The following is a 15,231-nucleotide window of genomic DNA, read 5'->3' as shown; positions in this document are numbered from 1 at the left end:
TATCACATGACGACTGCCTAAAATCCACAAACTAACGGGCTTACTGAACGCCTTAATAAGACCTTGGCCGACATGCTATCAATGTTCGTCAATGTTCAGCAGAGCAACTGAGATGAGGTGCTACCTTTCGTGACGTTTGCCTTCAACACCGCCAAACAAGACACCATAGAATTTACGCCATTTTTCCTGGTGAACGGGGGTGAGGCGACTACAACGATGGACACTGTGTTTCCGTTACATCCTGGTGACGTGGACAACGACTTCATCGACCAGGTGTTAACCAGAGCTGAGGAAGCTCGGCAGTTAGCTCGACTCCGCACGCTGCAGGCTCAAGAAAACGATCGCCGAAGGTATGACGCAAGCCACCGCCCCGTTGTCTACCAGCCTGGTGACCTTGTCTGGATCTTCACTCCTGTTCAGAAGGTTGGTCTCTGTGAGAAGCTCCTCAGGCGCTACTTTAGACCTTATAAGGTTGTAAAACTGATGCTGCTTATGAAGTTGAAGATTTCGACCCTGACGCAAGACGACTAAAGATCAGAGATACGGTCCACGTCCTTCGAATGAAGCTCTATAAGGATCCGGAAAGCCACTGTAAATTCGAAGCTCCAGCGACAGGCAAGAAGCGGAAAGGTGACGAAGAGCGTAGAAGCAATGGAAGTTCTAAGAAGATCCCCTCCAGGGCGAGCATCAGTCATCGGGAGTCGGAGTATGCAGGACCGATGACTCGTTCCCGAACTAGGAGGACATAACACCGAGACGCCGTTCTCTTAAGGACGGAGCAATTTCGCAGAAGAAGCTGAGTAGCACAGTCACTGTGGTGTAGTGATTATGATAATAGAATGTTGCAAGGAGGGCCGTTAGTTGAAAACTCACCTGAACTGTAACATTTTAATTTCTATATTCGGTTCGAGTACATTCTAGAAGTATCCACAAATGTCAAGAATCATTGTATTGGAATTTTCTGTAGCTGTATATATACCGTATGAGTTCTGGCCGGAGGCAGTTCGCTCCACGCTCTTGTATGTGCAAGTGCTGAATAAACCTTCGTTAAGTGAAGTTACTGTTCGTCGCTCATCTAATTACACCTTCTTCTACGTGACAATTTAATATATCAAATCAAAACACCTTCAGCCATCTAAATTTCCAATTTTATTTTATTTTTGCTACCAGTTTCAGCGCTACACTATGTTATCTTCAGATCCCCTGACCGACGCTTAGGAAGAATCCCGCCTCTCGTACCATCGAAACAGGGGCCAGCATACAGTCACTGGTATCCGCAGACTTCTTTTTAACAACTGCAAGTGATGATCGAAGGGACTGCTTTCTTAAAAAGAAGTCTACAGATACCAGTAACTGTATGCTAGCCCATATTTCGATTTCCAAGATCTTACAGACTGCAAATGACGACCCAAGGGATCACTTTGTTAATAAAAAGTTTACAGATATCGGTGACTGTATGCTGGCACCTATTTCGATTGTACAAGAGGTGGGATTCTTCCTACACATTGGTCAGGGGGCCTGAAGATGGTATAGTGTAAGTGTTTTTAATGACATAGCATTTAAATTACGATCATGTGATAGCGTACACTGTATTATTAAAAAGAAACAAAGTTTTGCAAACACCTGGGTGTCATGTGATCTGATATGTTTCGCTGCCAACCAGGTACATCCATTATGTAAAAACGTGACGAATGTGTTAAAATGACATTGTGCGAAGTATTATACAACATAGCCCATGAGTTGGCTTTGAGTAGTCTAATTTCATAGTAGCCCACAGCTGGGGTTATATATGTGGTGAATTTAGTGTGTATAGAAAACAATTATTTGGTAAATATTTGTGTATGTTAGGTGGTTTTGATGGAGGAAAAATGAGCATGTGTTAAGAAACATTTGCGCATATGAAAACGATTTAATAAATTATTAATGTTTTTTAAGAGTTACAATACATATATATTTTTCTTTGTTAAAAAAGAACATGGTTTTTAAGCTGTCATTAAAAGTTATGGAATGGATTGTCCGAATATGACTGTGTGTGGAGTGGTCTAAGTGTATTGCTGACGGGCGTTGTGTATTAGTATATGAGATGAAGCAATAATAAATCCATTTTCTCTACTAGTTGCAATCCGTTTCTAGTTCCTTTATATATGTTATGAAGCTTCGCTAACAATAGATGTGTTTTTTCCATAATACGTATAATAAACTAACGGTAATCCCTACAAAAATGCTCTTTTAGTGTTGCTGATACAGATCTCTAGCGCACAAACACACTGAACTACACAATGGCGTCGATTGAGATGGATGTGTGTGTACTTCCAATCATACAGGTCAGAGGTACGCGTTCACAGACATCCACTACATTATTATACACCCTAAATATCCACGATGATGACACTTCCAGTTACGTGATCATAGCGTCACCTTTGTGAGTGTAATCCAATTGACTGCGCTATACTCTTAGCATTAACATTCCAGCTTCCCAATTCGATCTACAAAACGTGAGTGGGGTTGTGTGTAAGTGTTCTGAACGACGTCGTTGGGTTCCACACCTGTAGGCCCTAATGATTTACAGAGGTTTATCTCGAGTCAGAGTTCCATGCTGTGTCGCAGCCAAGAGAACATCAACTGCCCTCCCCCTAGCCATTGTCCTAGGTATTAAAATTATGGCCCTTGCCATGTATCTGTCTCTCTCTAGTCACGTGGAAAAAATAGTTGCCATACTCCTCTATATGTACTCCAAGTTCTCGTTGCAGGTGTTGTGCAAGACAAGTGGAATAAAGTAATGTACTACCTAGGTCGTACACTCTCGAAAGTACAATACTTCTCTTATAGCAGCTACATGGGCAACTCGTTGCAGACCGTCCTGCAATATTTTCGCGCTGACTAAACGATCGAAATTCTTTAATTCATCGCGTCATTTACCACATCTACAGGCGACTATGCTAATCTACCGCAACGGTGAGGTAGAACGGCAACAGACGTATTCCATCTTTCAGCATCGGAATGGGTAAGTGTTAAACCAAACTCTCTTTATTCGAAGGTGTGTATATAACCAAAGATTGCGACAGGGAGAGTATACAAACGCCGTCACGTGTGCGTGAGCAGACCCGTCCAAGGGATTTCGATTTAATGGTCAACTTTACACACATTGCAGGCATCTGTCTGCACATTGCAATACTGCCACACGGTCTTTAGGATTCCCAGATTTACTGTCGTGGAGACAATGACTTTTCTATATTCTTAACATTACTTTTATATCGGAAATAAACTTTCTTCTGGTTTAGTGTGTGTGTTTTTCGCACTCTATGTTAAGAAGGTGGATGGTATACACCACTACAGTTTTCCCCTTTTTGATATTTCATTCGCAAATGTTGCACTAGAGGAACGACTGCTATAAGCCTAGATTCTCTCTCTAACTTAACCATCATGCTCATTCCGCAAGATATACGAGGGTCGTTCAATAAGTAATGCCCTACATTTTTTTTAAAAAGGCCATTAATATACGTAGACAAACCTCCTTTACCGTGCTTCACATTTGATGTTTGTTCTGTGCACCGGTGAAGTTTCGAACCGTTCTGGCAGATGGCAGAGCCGTAGTACAGCGTCAAAATGGCGTCTACATACGAGTCACGTTACAAGCAGCGTGCAGTTATTGAATTCGTACGTGCAGAAAAAGAAACCGTGGTGAACATCCATTAACATTTGTGTGCAGTGTATGACGATGCTGAAGTTGATAGGTAGTACAGTTCGGCGGTGGGTAAAGAAAATTACAGCCTCAGGAAACGCAAAAAGAGCTCCATGATCAGACACGCTCGGGACGTCCTGTCACAGCCACTGCTCCAGACTTTCTGAATCGTGCGGATGTACGGGACACTCTCACATCCCTACTTTTTTGGCTTACTTATACAGTTTTACTGTCTTTTCTATCCTATTACATAATTTTTAATTTCCGGACTTTGATCTTGCTAATCGCATCCTCTTACGAAATTTGGCATCGACTCATCCAATACAATAGTCTTTAGTCGCTCTGCCAAAAGCTCTTCCTGGAATTAACGATAAAATTTTTGATACCGTACCGATGCACTGAACAAGCAGCTACGTATGTCACTCTTATGAAATCTAATATTTACTAAAAAAAAATGACTGCGACTCAGACAGCAGACCATCAGCAGTTTCTTAGACAAAGAGTGTAAACAGATCTACGTCAGCACATAAGTTGGCACATTCTCCTAAACGCAAGCGTCATCACGAACTTTACAAAAGGCGAGAGGCAGGAACCTGTTATACTGACGTAACTATACTGGGGATCAAAGGGCATACACTTCTGTTTGTAAAAAGTGAAATACTCACAAGCAATAGTCTGCAGCACGTCACAATAAGAGGACGTGTAGAAAAGTGGAACCATAATAAGTGAGGCCGGCCGGTGTGGCCGAGCGGTTCTAGGCGCTTCAGTCTGGAACCGCGCGACCACTACGGTCACAGGTTCGAATCCTGCCTAGGGCATGAATATGTATGATGTCCTTAGGTTAGTTAGGTTTAAGTAGTTCTAAGTTCTAGGGGACTGATGACCTCACAAGTTAAGTCCCATGGTGCTCAGAGCCATTTGAACCATTTGGAATATCGACATGCGAATGCGTTCGAACGGGGTAGAATGATTGATCTCCGGGAATCGGGTCTATCGCTGTGTGACATTACGGCTACAACAGTGAGGCGTATGCGAAACCAGCGAAGAGAAGAGTGCTGTACGCAACGCCGACAGGGTATGGACGAGAAAATGTGACCACCATCTTGTCCGCTTGGCCGTAACAGACAGAACAGCTTCGTCCACAGTATTGGCGCGATGTTTGAACACTGAAACGGGTGTGGTCATGTCTGCGTCGATGGTTCGACGCCGTCTTCTGCGGCCTGAACAGGTGGCATGCGTGCCATTGTGTTGGCTTCCATTGACCAACAACGCAGACTGCGATGGGCATGTGAATGCCGACACTGGGGTGTCGAGTGGCAAAATGTAGTGTTTACAGACCCGCTCCTGCTGGCCCAACAGTGATGGTCTACATCTACATTTATACTCCGCAAGCCACAAAACGGTGTGTGGCGGAGGGCACTTTACGTGCCACTGTCATTACCTCCCTTTCCTGTTCCAGTCGCGTATGGTTCGCGGGAAGAACGACTGTCTGAAAGCCTCCGTGCGCGCTCTAATCTCTCTAATTTTACATTCGTGATCTCCTCGGGAGGTATAAGTAGGGGGAAGCAATATATTCGATACCTCATCCAGAAACGCACCCTCTCGAAACCTGGCGAGCAAGCTACACCGCGATGCAGAGCGCCTCTCTTGCAGAGTCTGCCACTTGAGTTTGCTAAACATCTCGGTAACGCTATCACGGTTACCAAATAACCCTGTGACGAAACGCGCCGCTCTTCTTTGGATCTTCTCTATCTCCTCCGTCAACCCGATCGCATACGCGTTCGACGCCGCCGCCGTTGCGAGCGCAGTCGGACACACTGTATTGTTGAGTGGCATAGCCGACAAACGTCAAGTGGTGCCATTGCTTAAATAACGCACGATCTCGCTTCTTTTGTCCCGAGGCCGATCTGAACAGCTGCCGCTACATCATGGAGATTTTACAATCCGACGGACTGTCCCTCCTAAAGGCCATTCAACATGCGATATTTCAGCTGGACAACACCGGCCACATGTGGCTAGTAGTGTGCCAGCCTTCTTCGAAGAACGACTTGTACCACTGCTTCCCTGTACCGCCCGTTCACGTGACATGTCGCCCATCGAACATTTCTGGAATGTGATCGGTCGCCAAACTGTTCGCTCTGGTCCTCCGGCAGCCACAGGTGATGATGCTTTGTGGACGCGCCTACAAACCGCGTGGCAGACTATTGTCCAGCAGCATATTCAAGGGCTCTTTGGTTCCATGCCACGACGTCTAGTGGCTCTATTTGCAGTACGTGATGGCGCTACTCTGTACCGAATTTCCACAGTCACAGCGCATGTACAGATCTGTAAATCCAATCATTTGTGTAGCGTCATGTCCCTAATCGGTGGAATAATTTTCACTGTGAGTACAGTTCTCGGTCCATGTGTTTAACTTTCTCCGAACAATAGTGTTTTACGTATTATTTCTGTTTCCGGAAAATCACCTATTACATTACTATCATGTCTGCACCTGGCGTGTTTCACCGAGTTATCTCTATGACGCATTCATCACTTTGCCAGAGACGAAAATGCATTGTATAGTCCATGAATTTTTATTCTGTGGGCCCAAAAATTCTTAAAATATTATGTCGGTTTCGACGCTACGTAAGAACGATTACTTTCTAAATATCTTCAAAGCCATGTGCTTACTTTCATCTCCACGTCAGATAAACCCTTTCTGCACATACCGTAGTATTCAAACTGAAGGAAGCATTTCGTTAACGCTGAACATGCGTTATCATAGACAAAATGCTCTCAGTTTTCCAGAAGCGGAAGATCTTGTTTTACCAGCTGCTCTGGAGATGATGTCTACGACAGTCTAATACATACTATGACTGACGAGTCAGCTGTCAAGAAAAAGAAAAGTGTACCTTTGTCAGACAATACTATTAGTCGTCGAATACTCGATATGACTGACGACATTATTAACCAGATCTCTGATAAACTCAAAGTTAATGGTAATTTCGCTATTCAGTTGGATGCACAATGATCCGCAAGTGATTTGTTGCATGCATTTTATACATAACAACAAAACTCATGAAGGTCTTCAGGAAAATAGGTCTTGAAACAAAATCAATAAATGTCTTTGAAATACTACACTCTTTTGTAGAAGAAATCAACATTAATTGGGAAAACTGTGTAGGCGAGGAGGTTGTAGTATAGCTGGCTGCTATGGCGGATTGCGAGCTCTGCTTCGTAAAGGGGTTCCTTATGTTGTTTCGACACGCTCTTTTAGTCACCGAGGAGCACTGGAATCAAAAAAGCATGACTAGTATGCTTCACTACGGATTTCAATAAGTGTACGAAATAATAAACTTCATTAGATGTGATCCACTTAAAAGGAGATGTTTTCAATAAATGTGCGGCGGTATGGGTTTTCACGTGGGATTATCTTGAAAAGAGCGTGTGTACTCAAGAATGAACTTCAGTCTTATCTTGTTCAAGACAAGCCTCTGAGTTCCGAGAAGTTCGTAGACAGTAACCGCTTTGAAGCTCGCATGTCTACATTGAAAGGCCAAAACATTATGACCACTGCCCTCGCGACGTTGGATGCCGCCTGGTGGCGTTGCGTGTACATACGTGACGCGGTAACAAAAGTATGTAAGCGGAGCAGACACGGACGGGTGTTACCCTAGCGAAGATATAGGCTGCAAATGGGGAAATCCATTGAGATAAGCGACTTTGACACAGGGCAGATCGTTATTAAGCATCACCTGTGAACGAGTATCTCGAAAACGGCGAAGCTGATCAAATGTTCTCATGCTACTGTCGTGAGCAGCTACGGAAAGAGGTAGAAGGACAGCGCAGCTACCACTAGGCGCTAAATGGTTGGACGAGCACCACTCTTCACAGAACGTGGGGTCTGGAGGCTTGTCTACTCTGTAAACCAGGATAGATGGTAATCTGTAGCATCTCTGCCGAAAGAGCACAATGCTGCTGCACACACAAGTGTTTCCGAGCACACCATTCATCGTACACTGTTGGACATGCAGCTCCATAGCACACCATCCCTTCGTGTTCACTTGCTGACCAAACATCGTCAATTACGACTGCAGTGGGCACGGGACCGTGGAATTCGACCGTCGACCAATGGAAACGTGTCGGCTCTTCGAATGAATCACATTTTTGCTATACTAGGTCGATGGTCGTCTCCACAAACGCTGCCATCGAGGCGATCGTCGGCTCGAAGCATGTAGCGCGCCACGGACGCATGCTGATGGGAGCAGTATCATGCAATGGGAGACATTCTCCTGCTCTTACAAGGGACCTGAGACATTCTCTTGCTCTTACATGGAACCTGCGGTAGTAACAGAGGACACGCGGACAGCTGCGAACCACCTGCATCCCTTCACACTTGATGTCTTCCCCGACGTCGATGTCAGCAGTGTAATTGCCCGTGTCTCGGAGCCAGAACGTGCTACGGTGGTTTGAGGAGTGTTATAGTGAACTCACGTTGATGTCTCGGTAAATAAATAAATGGCGTGTGACGAGGGCCTCCCGTCGGGTAGACCGCTCGCCTGGTGCAAGTCTTTCGGTTTGACGCCACTTCGGCGATTTGCGCGTCGATGGGGATGAAATGATGATGATTATGACAACACAACACCCAGTCCCTGAGCAGAGAAAATCTCCGACACAGCCGGGAATCGAACCCGGGCCCTTAGGATTGACAGTCCATCACGCTGACCATTTTTTTTTTTTTTTTATCGTTGTGTTTGGTCGTTGCGGACGTCGCATGACATCCGTTTAAGTTCGTTGTTGATCCTTTAACTCAGTTTTTTTATTACAGAGGCGAACCAGCTCTCTGACCGAACAGGCTGAGCTACCGTGCCGGTTGACCACTCAGTTACCGCGGGTGGACGATATCTCGGTGACCAAATTCGTCTAATGTAAATCCAATGGAACCCATTTGGATCACTTTCGGGCGCCATCACCGCGTACGCAAATCAGTGGCCCCTTATTTATTCGAATTCCATGAGCTGTGCGTAGACATCTGATGCCACATACCTCCATAAAACATACCAACAAACTGTCGGATCCCTGATACACAGCACCAGCGATTCATTTCGTTCCCAAGGCGGACAAACAAGATATTAAGCAAGTGGTCATAACGTTTTGGCTCAGCAGTGCATGTGACGTCTTTGAAAAATCCAGTTCGTTGAATTTATTCCTTCAAGGTAATGAGATCAACTTTCTGCAACTGTCAGACAGAACTTCAGCCTTTAGAAAGAAACTGCTATTGTGGACGAAGAGTTGGGGAATAAAGATGTACATTATGTATATTTCTTGCTCTTGACATGTTTTTAGAAGACAAAAGACTTTTACTTGAGTAGATAATTGAAGCCTGTGTTTGTGAGTCATTTATATGAACTCAGTGGTTACTTTCTGAAGAACTTTCCAGAGGAAACTGGTTAACATAACTAGGTCAGACAGCCTTTCAGTACAAAACTTCGGTCAACACTTAACACTGAAGGAAAAAAGCAGTTTATTAGTATTTCTTCACACTCCACATCGACATCAGTGATTGTTTCCTCATCTCTGCTTGAGTTTTGGGCTTGTTGAAGCAAGAGTATTCATAAGCAGGTAACAAGGCCCTGCGAGGTTTGATACCATTTGGAACAAATTGTTTATCTGCGGTAGGTTTATCAACATTGGCAGCCCTCAACACGAAATATAGATCACCAATAAATGTGGAGAAAGAGACGCGAGTCGCTGTTTCTAATCTTGGGCCGAGATTTGAAGAACGGACGATGAAGAAGTAAGCTCATCCTTCCCACTGATTTCTTGCAAGAACAAGGTTGAATAAAACTAAGCGGATGTTGATGTTCGTATCAAGGGAGCCGTGGACCCAAAATGTGTGAAAACTATTGACATAGACTGCTGACCCTGTAATTATTGAAAAGTCGTTGCCTCTTTTCAGGGACCATATGTTAGTCCAGCCTCTCCACAGAATCCAAACTCCTCCGATGTGGTTGCATCTTCTATATGGGTATCTCTAACGTTGAGGCACCTAAGCCGTCCCACTTTGTCAAGGACCATGTTTCTTTGGCGGGGTGGGGGGGGGGGGGGGGGGGGGCAGTAGAGGGGGGGGGGGAATAACTAAGAGTAGCAATTTATATGTAGCTGTCACCAGCTGGCAGTGTTGTCTGCGGATGCACTAAGAGGCAGAACTTCAATGTTTTGTGTCTCATGATAGCGGTTAAATGTGCAATCGAGGTCGCTGTTGCGTACGCAAATTCTTTGCTGACAAGTGTTTAAGCTCCCAGCACAACGAAGTGCAATGCAGGTCGCAAAGGGGCACCTGAAATGTAACCTTGACCCACATTTTTGCAGTAGACTGATCAGTGTGTGTATGTGTAAGCCTTAATGGGTACTTCAAAGTATGTTCACAGACTGAACATTCTCGGACACGACTGAAGATCCCAGGCGCTCTACTGAACTGCTCTGAAATTACCGGTTTATCTCAATAAAACAGGTGGCTGCCCGTAATGATTATCTGCTATCAAAAGAGTATTGAGACTTCCGATAAAAAAAACACACACACAAATTACGCAAGTAGAAAGAGTGGTGCAGAATGTGTTTTGGGCAGTTTAGTGGATGCAGATGAATAGGTAGAATTCATCGACGTAGGTTTCCAAAACGAGTTCCACATTGAACCATGTCGTCAAATAGTTATAAAACTACTATTATATGGAGTATCGACACAGGTACTTGATTGGCTGGAACAATTTTTGACTAAAACATCTTAGTACGTCATTGTGGAAAGCCAAAGTTCGACAGACACGGAAATAACGTAGGATGTTTCTCAGAAAATATAAAATATTTATCACAAATTGTAAGATGAATTATTATATTGTTCACTGGCAATTTTTACAGGAAATATGGTCGCTCTATTTAAGGAAATCCAGAAGGACCTGACCATAATTTCTTCTTTGTGGAATGAATGGCAGTCCTCTGTAATTGCGAATAATTTAATACCCACCTGGCAAGTGCCAAAGGACGTATTGGAGCAGGCTTTCTTCTAATCCCAGTGCCCAGCAAAATGCAGTAGATATTATCGTGCTAGAAATGTGGAAACTGAAACAGTATGCCATTCTGCGAAAACGATTGGCAGTGATACTATTGATATATTAGTACTGTGCCTACGTGGCTTGCTGTTGGCGAGTAGACAACAACAACAAGAAGTGACAGCTCGATAACCATTTGTTCGCATCTGTGTTGCCCGACTTCCCACGTCTTCTGTGGCGACCCTCGCGGCGCTGTCTGCTACCGCCATCTAGCAGCGCTACTCACGAACACAAGTGCCGTAATGCGATGTCCTAGAAACTTCACTCAGAGGAAGAGGGGTTAAAATAAGAGAACACGTGTACTGGCTTATCCTGAACATTTCTGAGAAAAGAAGGTCAAAATTTTCGAAGCAATCTAGATGGCTTGATAAGTTCAAATGAAGTGTTGGAACTGTCGGTATCGCGGCTTTATATACTATTTACACTGCATGTTCAAAACTCGATTATTGTTTTCATTTTATTTTTCATATATCTCCCCATGACCTTACTAGACGAAAGGATACGGATCCTGTACACCTCCCGCAAACTCGATCCTCCTCACCTGCTCGTCTCCCCAATCCTCTCCCACCCCCGCCTGCTGCCGCGCCTGTATGCCCACGTCCCACCTGGTCTCCATCTCTCCACCCTCCTTACCCTCTCCCAAGGTGGCTTCCGCCAGCTCCCCCTCCCTGATGATGTCCTCCTCCCCTCCATCTACCCCTCCTATCAACTTTGATCCTGCCCCACCCCCCACTTCCGGTGTCCTTTCCTTTAGGCACCCTCCCTCCCTCCCTTCTCTTCCCTTCCCTTCCCTTCTCTTTCCTTTTCCCCCGTCCCCTCCCTCCACCCCTCTTCCCCCGGGCTTCCCCTCCCCCTTCCTCCCTCCCCCCTTTCTCCCCTGCCCGTGGCATCTCTGCTCTCCCCTCTCCCTCTCCCACTCCCCTTCCTCCTCCTCCTCTCTTGGCAGGTCCCCGGACTCGCACACGCATAGTGAACATTCGCGCGCCGGAGATCATCGCCATCAGTGTCTAGTGTGTGTGCTTCGTTTTGTGTTTCGTGCAGTTACAACTCAACTGTTCACATGTGCCGTCGCCGTTCTCCGTGTTTTGTGCACCGTGTCAACAAGTGTTAGTGTTTTTATCGTCCACCGTGAACGGCTTCTTGTTTTTTGTTTTTTGTAACTACTTTCTTTGCCCGCCATCTTTTGTATTGTCTGTGTCACCTCTATCATATTATTGTACCCCATAAGGCTGAAGAGCAGCGTATTAAGCTGCTGCCAGCCCACCTTGTCTGAGGTGATTAAAATTACAATAAAGGAAAAAAAAGAAAAAAAATACTAGACGAATGTTTCTCATCAAGCTAGTGGATACAAGGGCGTTATATTAAGTGTAAAATTACAACTGTTTCACAATAAGTCTCATACATTTGTCATATAATATATTTGAGAATGGTCCATTACTGACTGTTCACTTTGAAAAATAGGTCTGGAATGATGTGTTTTCCTTACTGATTCCCTCAACTGACTAAACCAGCTGGACAGGACAGAATACAAGACCCTCCTTGCAAGTTGCAGGAATAAATATGTTTACTTGGTGGCCAACCCAAATCCATTTCTCGGGAACAAGCATGCAACACTACCTATATTACTGACAAGACACACAACATAAATTTCACTGAAGACATTTTAAAAAATTTCTCATTCATTTATTATTTTAGACATTCACATAGTAATCTTCTACAGACATGGGTCGATAAATGAAAAATTTAAAAAACTAAGGTGTAAATAACAATCAGGTTTCGAATTATAGAGCGATAGTGGGAAACTGCGACGCTATATACAAGGCTACCACTCCGGCTGGACTAGTTACGTGCTAAAATGCATATAAAGTCCTTCAAAACCTTTGACTGGCGTTTTCTCAGAAACTTTCGAGTATCTACAGATAAATCAAGACACGATTTCGGTTATATTGACCCTTTTTCCAGTGAGCGAAGTTTCTGGGAAATCGGGTTATGTTACGAGTTCTTAACGTGTTCTCATCGTCAGTCGCTGCTGCAACACTGGTTCCTCTTCGGGTTTTTCGTCCCTATTAAAACGTACTATTAAATCGAATATCGCAACAGACACGTTGTGGGGCGCTCTATCAAACAGAAACTTGAAACCGCACTATTAAAAAAAAAAGTTACACTTGTAACTCGAAAGAAACAGATGCAACATGAGCGGCGTTTGTTTGAGCTGACACCGTTTACATATTGCAAAAACGAACATTAGTTACTTGCCGAAACACCAGAGAAAATGAGATTGACGACTCTTAGGAGAGACATCTGGTATATGTGGACTTAAAGACGTAAATCGCGGTAATTGCAGGTTCATTATAGTATTACACGCCTACTGATTCGATCGATGCCAAGCGACGGCTTCAGAATTGTCAGTTGGGAGAACGTCTCGGAAGCTACCTACTGAGCTTTGGGAGGCGAAATGTTAAGCTACTTCAGTAAAATCAGCAGCAAAATTCACACACAGCCCGCCAAAGTGGCATCAAACTGAAAGTTTGGCGCCAGACTGGAAGGTAAAAAATGCTTACTCACTTGGCGTTCGAAACTGTTATATATAAAACGATATGAACGAAGCATTTCAGTCTGCCTATTGAAGGGACTCTGATTCTTGACACGTTCATAACCTCCAGTGACTGAAGAAAACACCATTGTTCCATGAGACACATGACAAGTCCGCTGACAAAATGCTGCTGGTAAAAGACTTACCACTCCCCCAGCGGCACCCGCCGGCAGTTACCATGTTCTCTCCACTGTACAGCTTTTCCTTTAGCTCCTCTACTGAGTCGCATCCCGGAAAGCGTCCGGACATGCCGGAGATGACGACCGTTGGCTTCTCAGGAGTACCCATCTGCGAAAGACAATAACGAAAACGGTTTACAGATAACTCTTGTGGCACACCATCTATTCACATCTGATCATATTAACGAATGTGTTACACTCTTTCCATGTCTTCTACTTTTTAAGTTTGAGCGATGTCTTATGAAAAGTATCCAGATAATCCTATGTAATTCGAAGTTGATCACTGGATGATACAGTAGGCGGACCCGCCTATATAAAAGGACGTGAGGAGTATTGAGTTGTTACAATGCTACCGAACAGACAGACCAGCTACAGGAGGTGCCACAGTGGTGTATGCATCACCTCACTGCAGCACTATCAAATCCACCTACCACCACTAAACATAGCAGAAGCCACTGGAGTTGTACTGGAGACCTCCAGGGGCAGAATGCAGTTCGAGCCGCCTACAGACCACCTCGCAGACACTTTGAGACACTCGACATGCTGCTGCTAATATTGTCCGATACAGGAATCAGTAATTTGCAAGGAGGGTGTTAATGGACTAGGGACGCTGCATTGCAGCTTGTGGTAAGTTGGAATTTGAGTTGGGCAGGGACTGTGTCCGGATGACTGAAGCGGGTAAGGCAACCGCTCATGACAAGCGGTAAATCTCGGTTCACGTCCCGGTCCGACACTAATTTTCAACTTTCACCATTGCATTTCCACAACGCCCTGTGTGGCTAGAAATCACAAAGTTCCATTCATCCCTTTCCTCTCATTCCCCATTCTCTATTTCATATAAATATGTGTACCAGTCGTGTCATCGCAAGTGGTGTCCGTTCTGTCAGAAATTTGAGTGTCAGGGACTGTGTCCGGATGGCCAAACCAGTTACGCAACCGTTCATGAGAACTGGTAAATACGAGTTCCAGTCCTAGTCCAGCACAAATTTTAGCCTTCCACCCTGTGCAGCTCGATGTCACGAAACCCATCCCTTTTTTTCTCCCATTCTATTTCATACAAAATATTATTTCTATATTTTTGTGTATCCTATGTGGGTAATCAATTATTCTCCGCAATTTAGTTATATTTTTGTTTATTTTGGTAGTACTGTTGTTTTACGTTGTTGACGCTTGCTTTGTTTATTTGTTGTTATACCTTTGCAATTTTCAAGGTGCTAGGTTAGTTTCGCCATCGCTGCCGTGCTGTTAATCATGGCTCCTCCGCTGTCTATTTGCACCAAAGAAGAGCAACGTTCAGTGATCCGTTTTTTGTTGTTGTTAGGCGTATCAGGGGCCCAAATTCATCTAAGACTTTCGGTACAGTACAGGAAGTGTTTTGCCACAACGGAGTGTCTACGAATGGATTGAAAAATTCCGAAATGGTCGCACATATGTTACGCAGGATGAAGGAGCCGGAGGACCGTTTACCGCCACAAATGAAGAAAACATTGAGCGTTCACGTGAAATGATTCTCTTAGACAGACGCTTAACTATTGACAAAGTGGTACATCGTCTGCAAATTAGTCACGGTTCTGCCTACGAAATCATTCACAACAGACTTGGGTTTCATAAAGTTTGCGCAAGATGGGTCCCAAAACAACTCACACAGTTGCATAAACAAACGCGCTTGGACATCTGCAAAAAACATTTGGA

General features: G+C 44.5%; 1 protein-coding gene across 1 annotated transcript in view; it reads right to left on the bottom strand.

Moving 5' to 3' along the window:
- LOC126252296 (fatty acid synthase-like) overlaps positions 1-15,231 on the bottom strand; it is a 110,415-nt gene that overhangs the window by 10,923 nt on the left and 84,261 nt on the right. Inside the window, exon 2 of the mRNA XM_049953178.1 lies at positions 13,507-13,648. Coding sequence (XP_049809135.1) covers positions 13,507-13,648 — 142 coding nt within the window. The remainder of the gene's footprint in view (positions 1-13,506; positions 13,649-15,231) is intronic.

This window comes from Schistocerca nitens, chromosome 4, assembly GCF_023898315.1.
Source record: "Schistocerca nitens isolate TAMUIC-IGC-003100 chromosome 4, iqSchNite1.1, whole genome shotgun sequence".
NCBI classification, from domain to species: domain Eukaryota; kingdom Metazoa; phylum Arthropoda; class Insecta; order Orthoptera; family Acrididae; genus Schistocerca; species Schistocerca nitens.
Note: the sequence above shows the minus strand (reverse complement) of the source record. Positions and strands in the feature narration are given on the sequence as shown.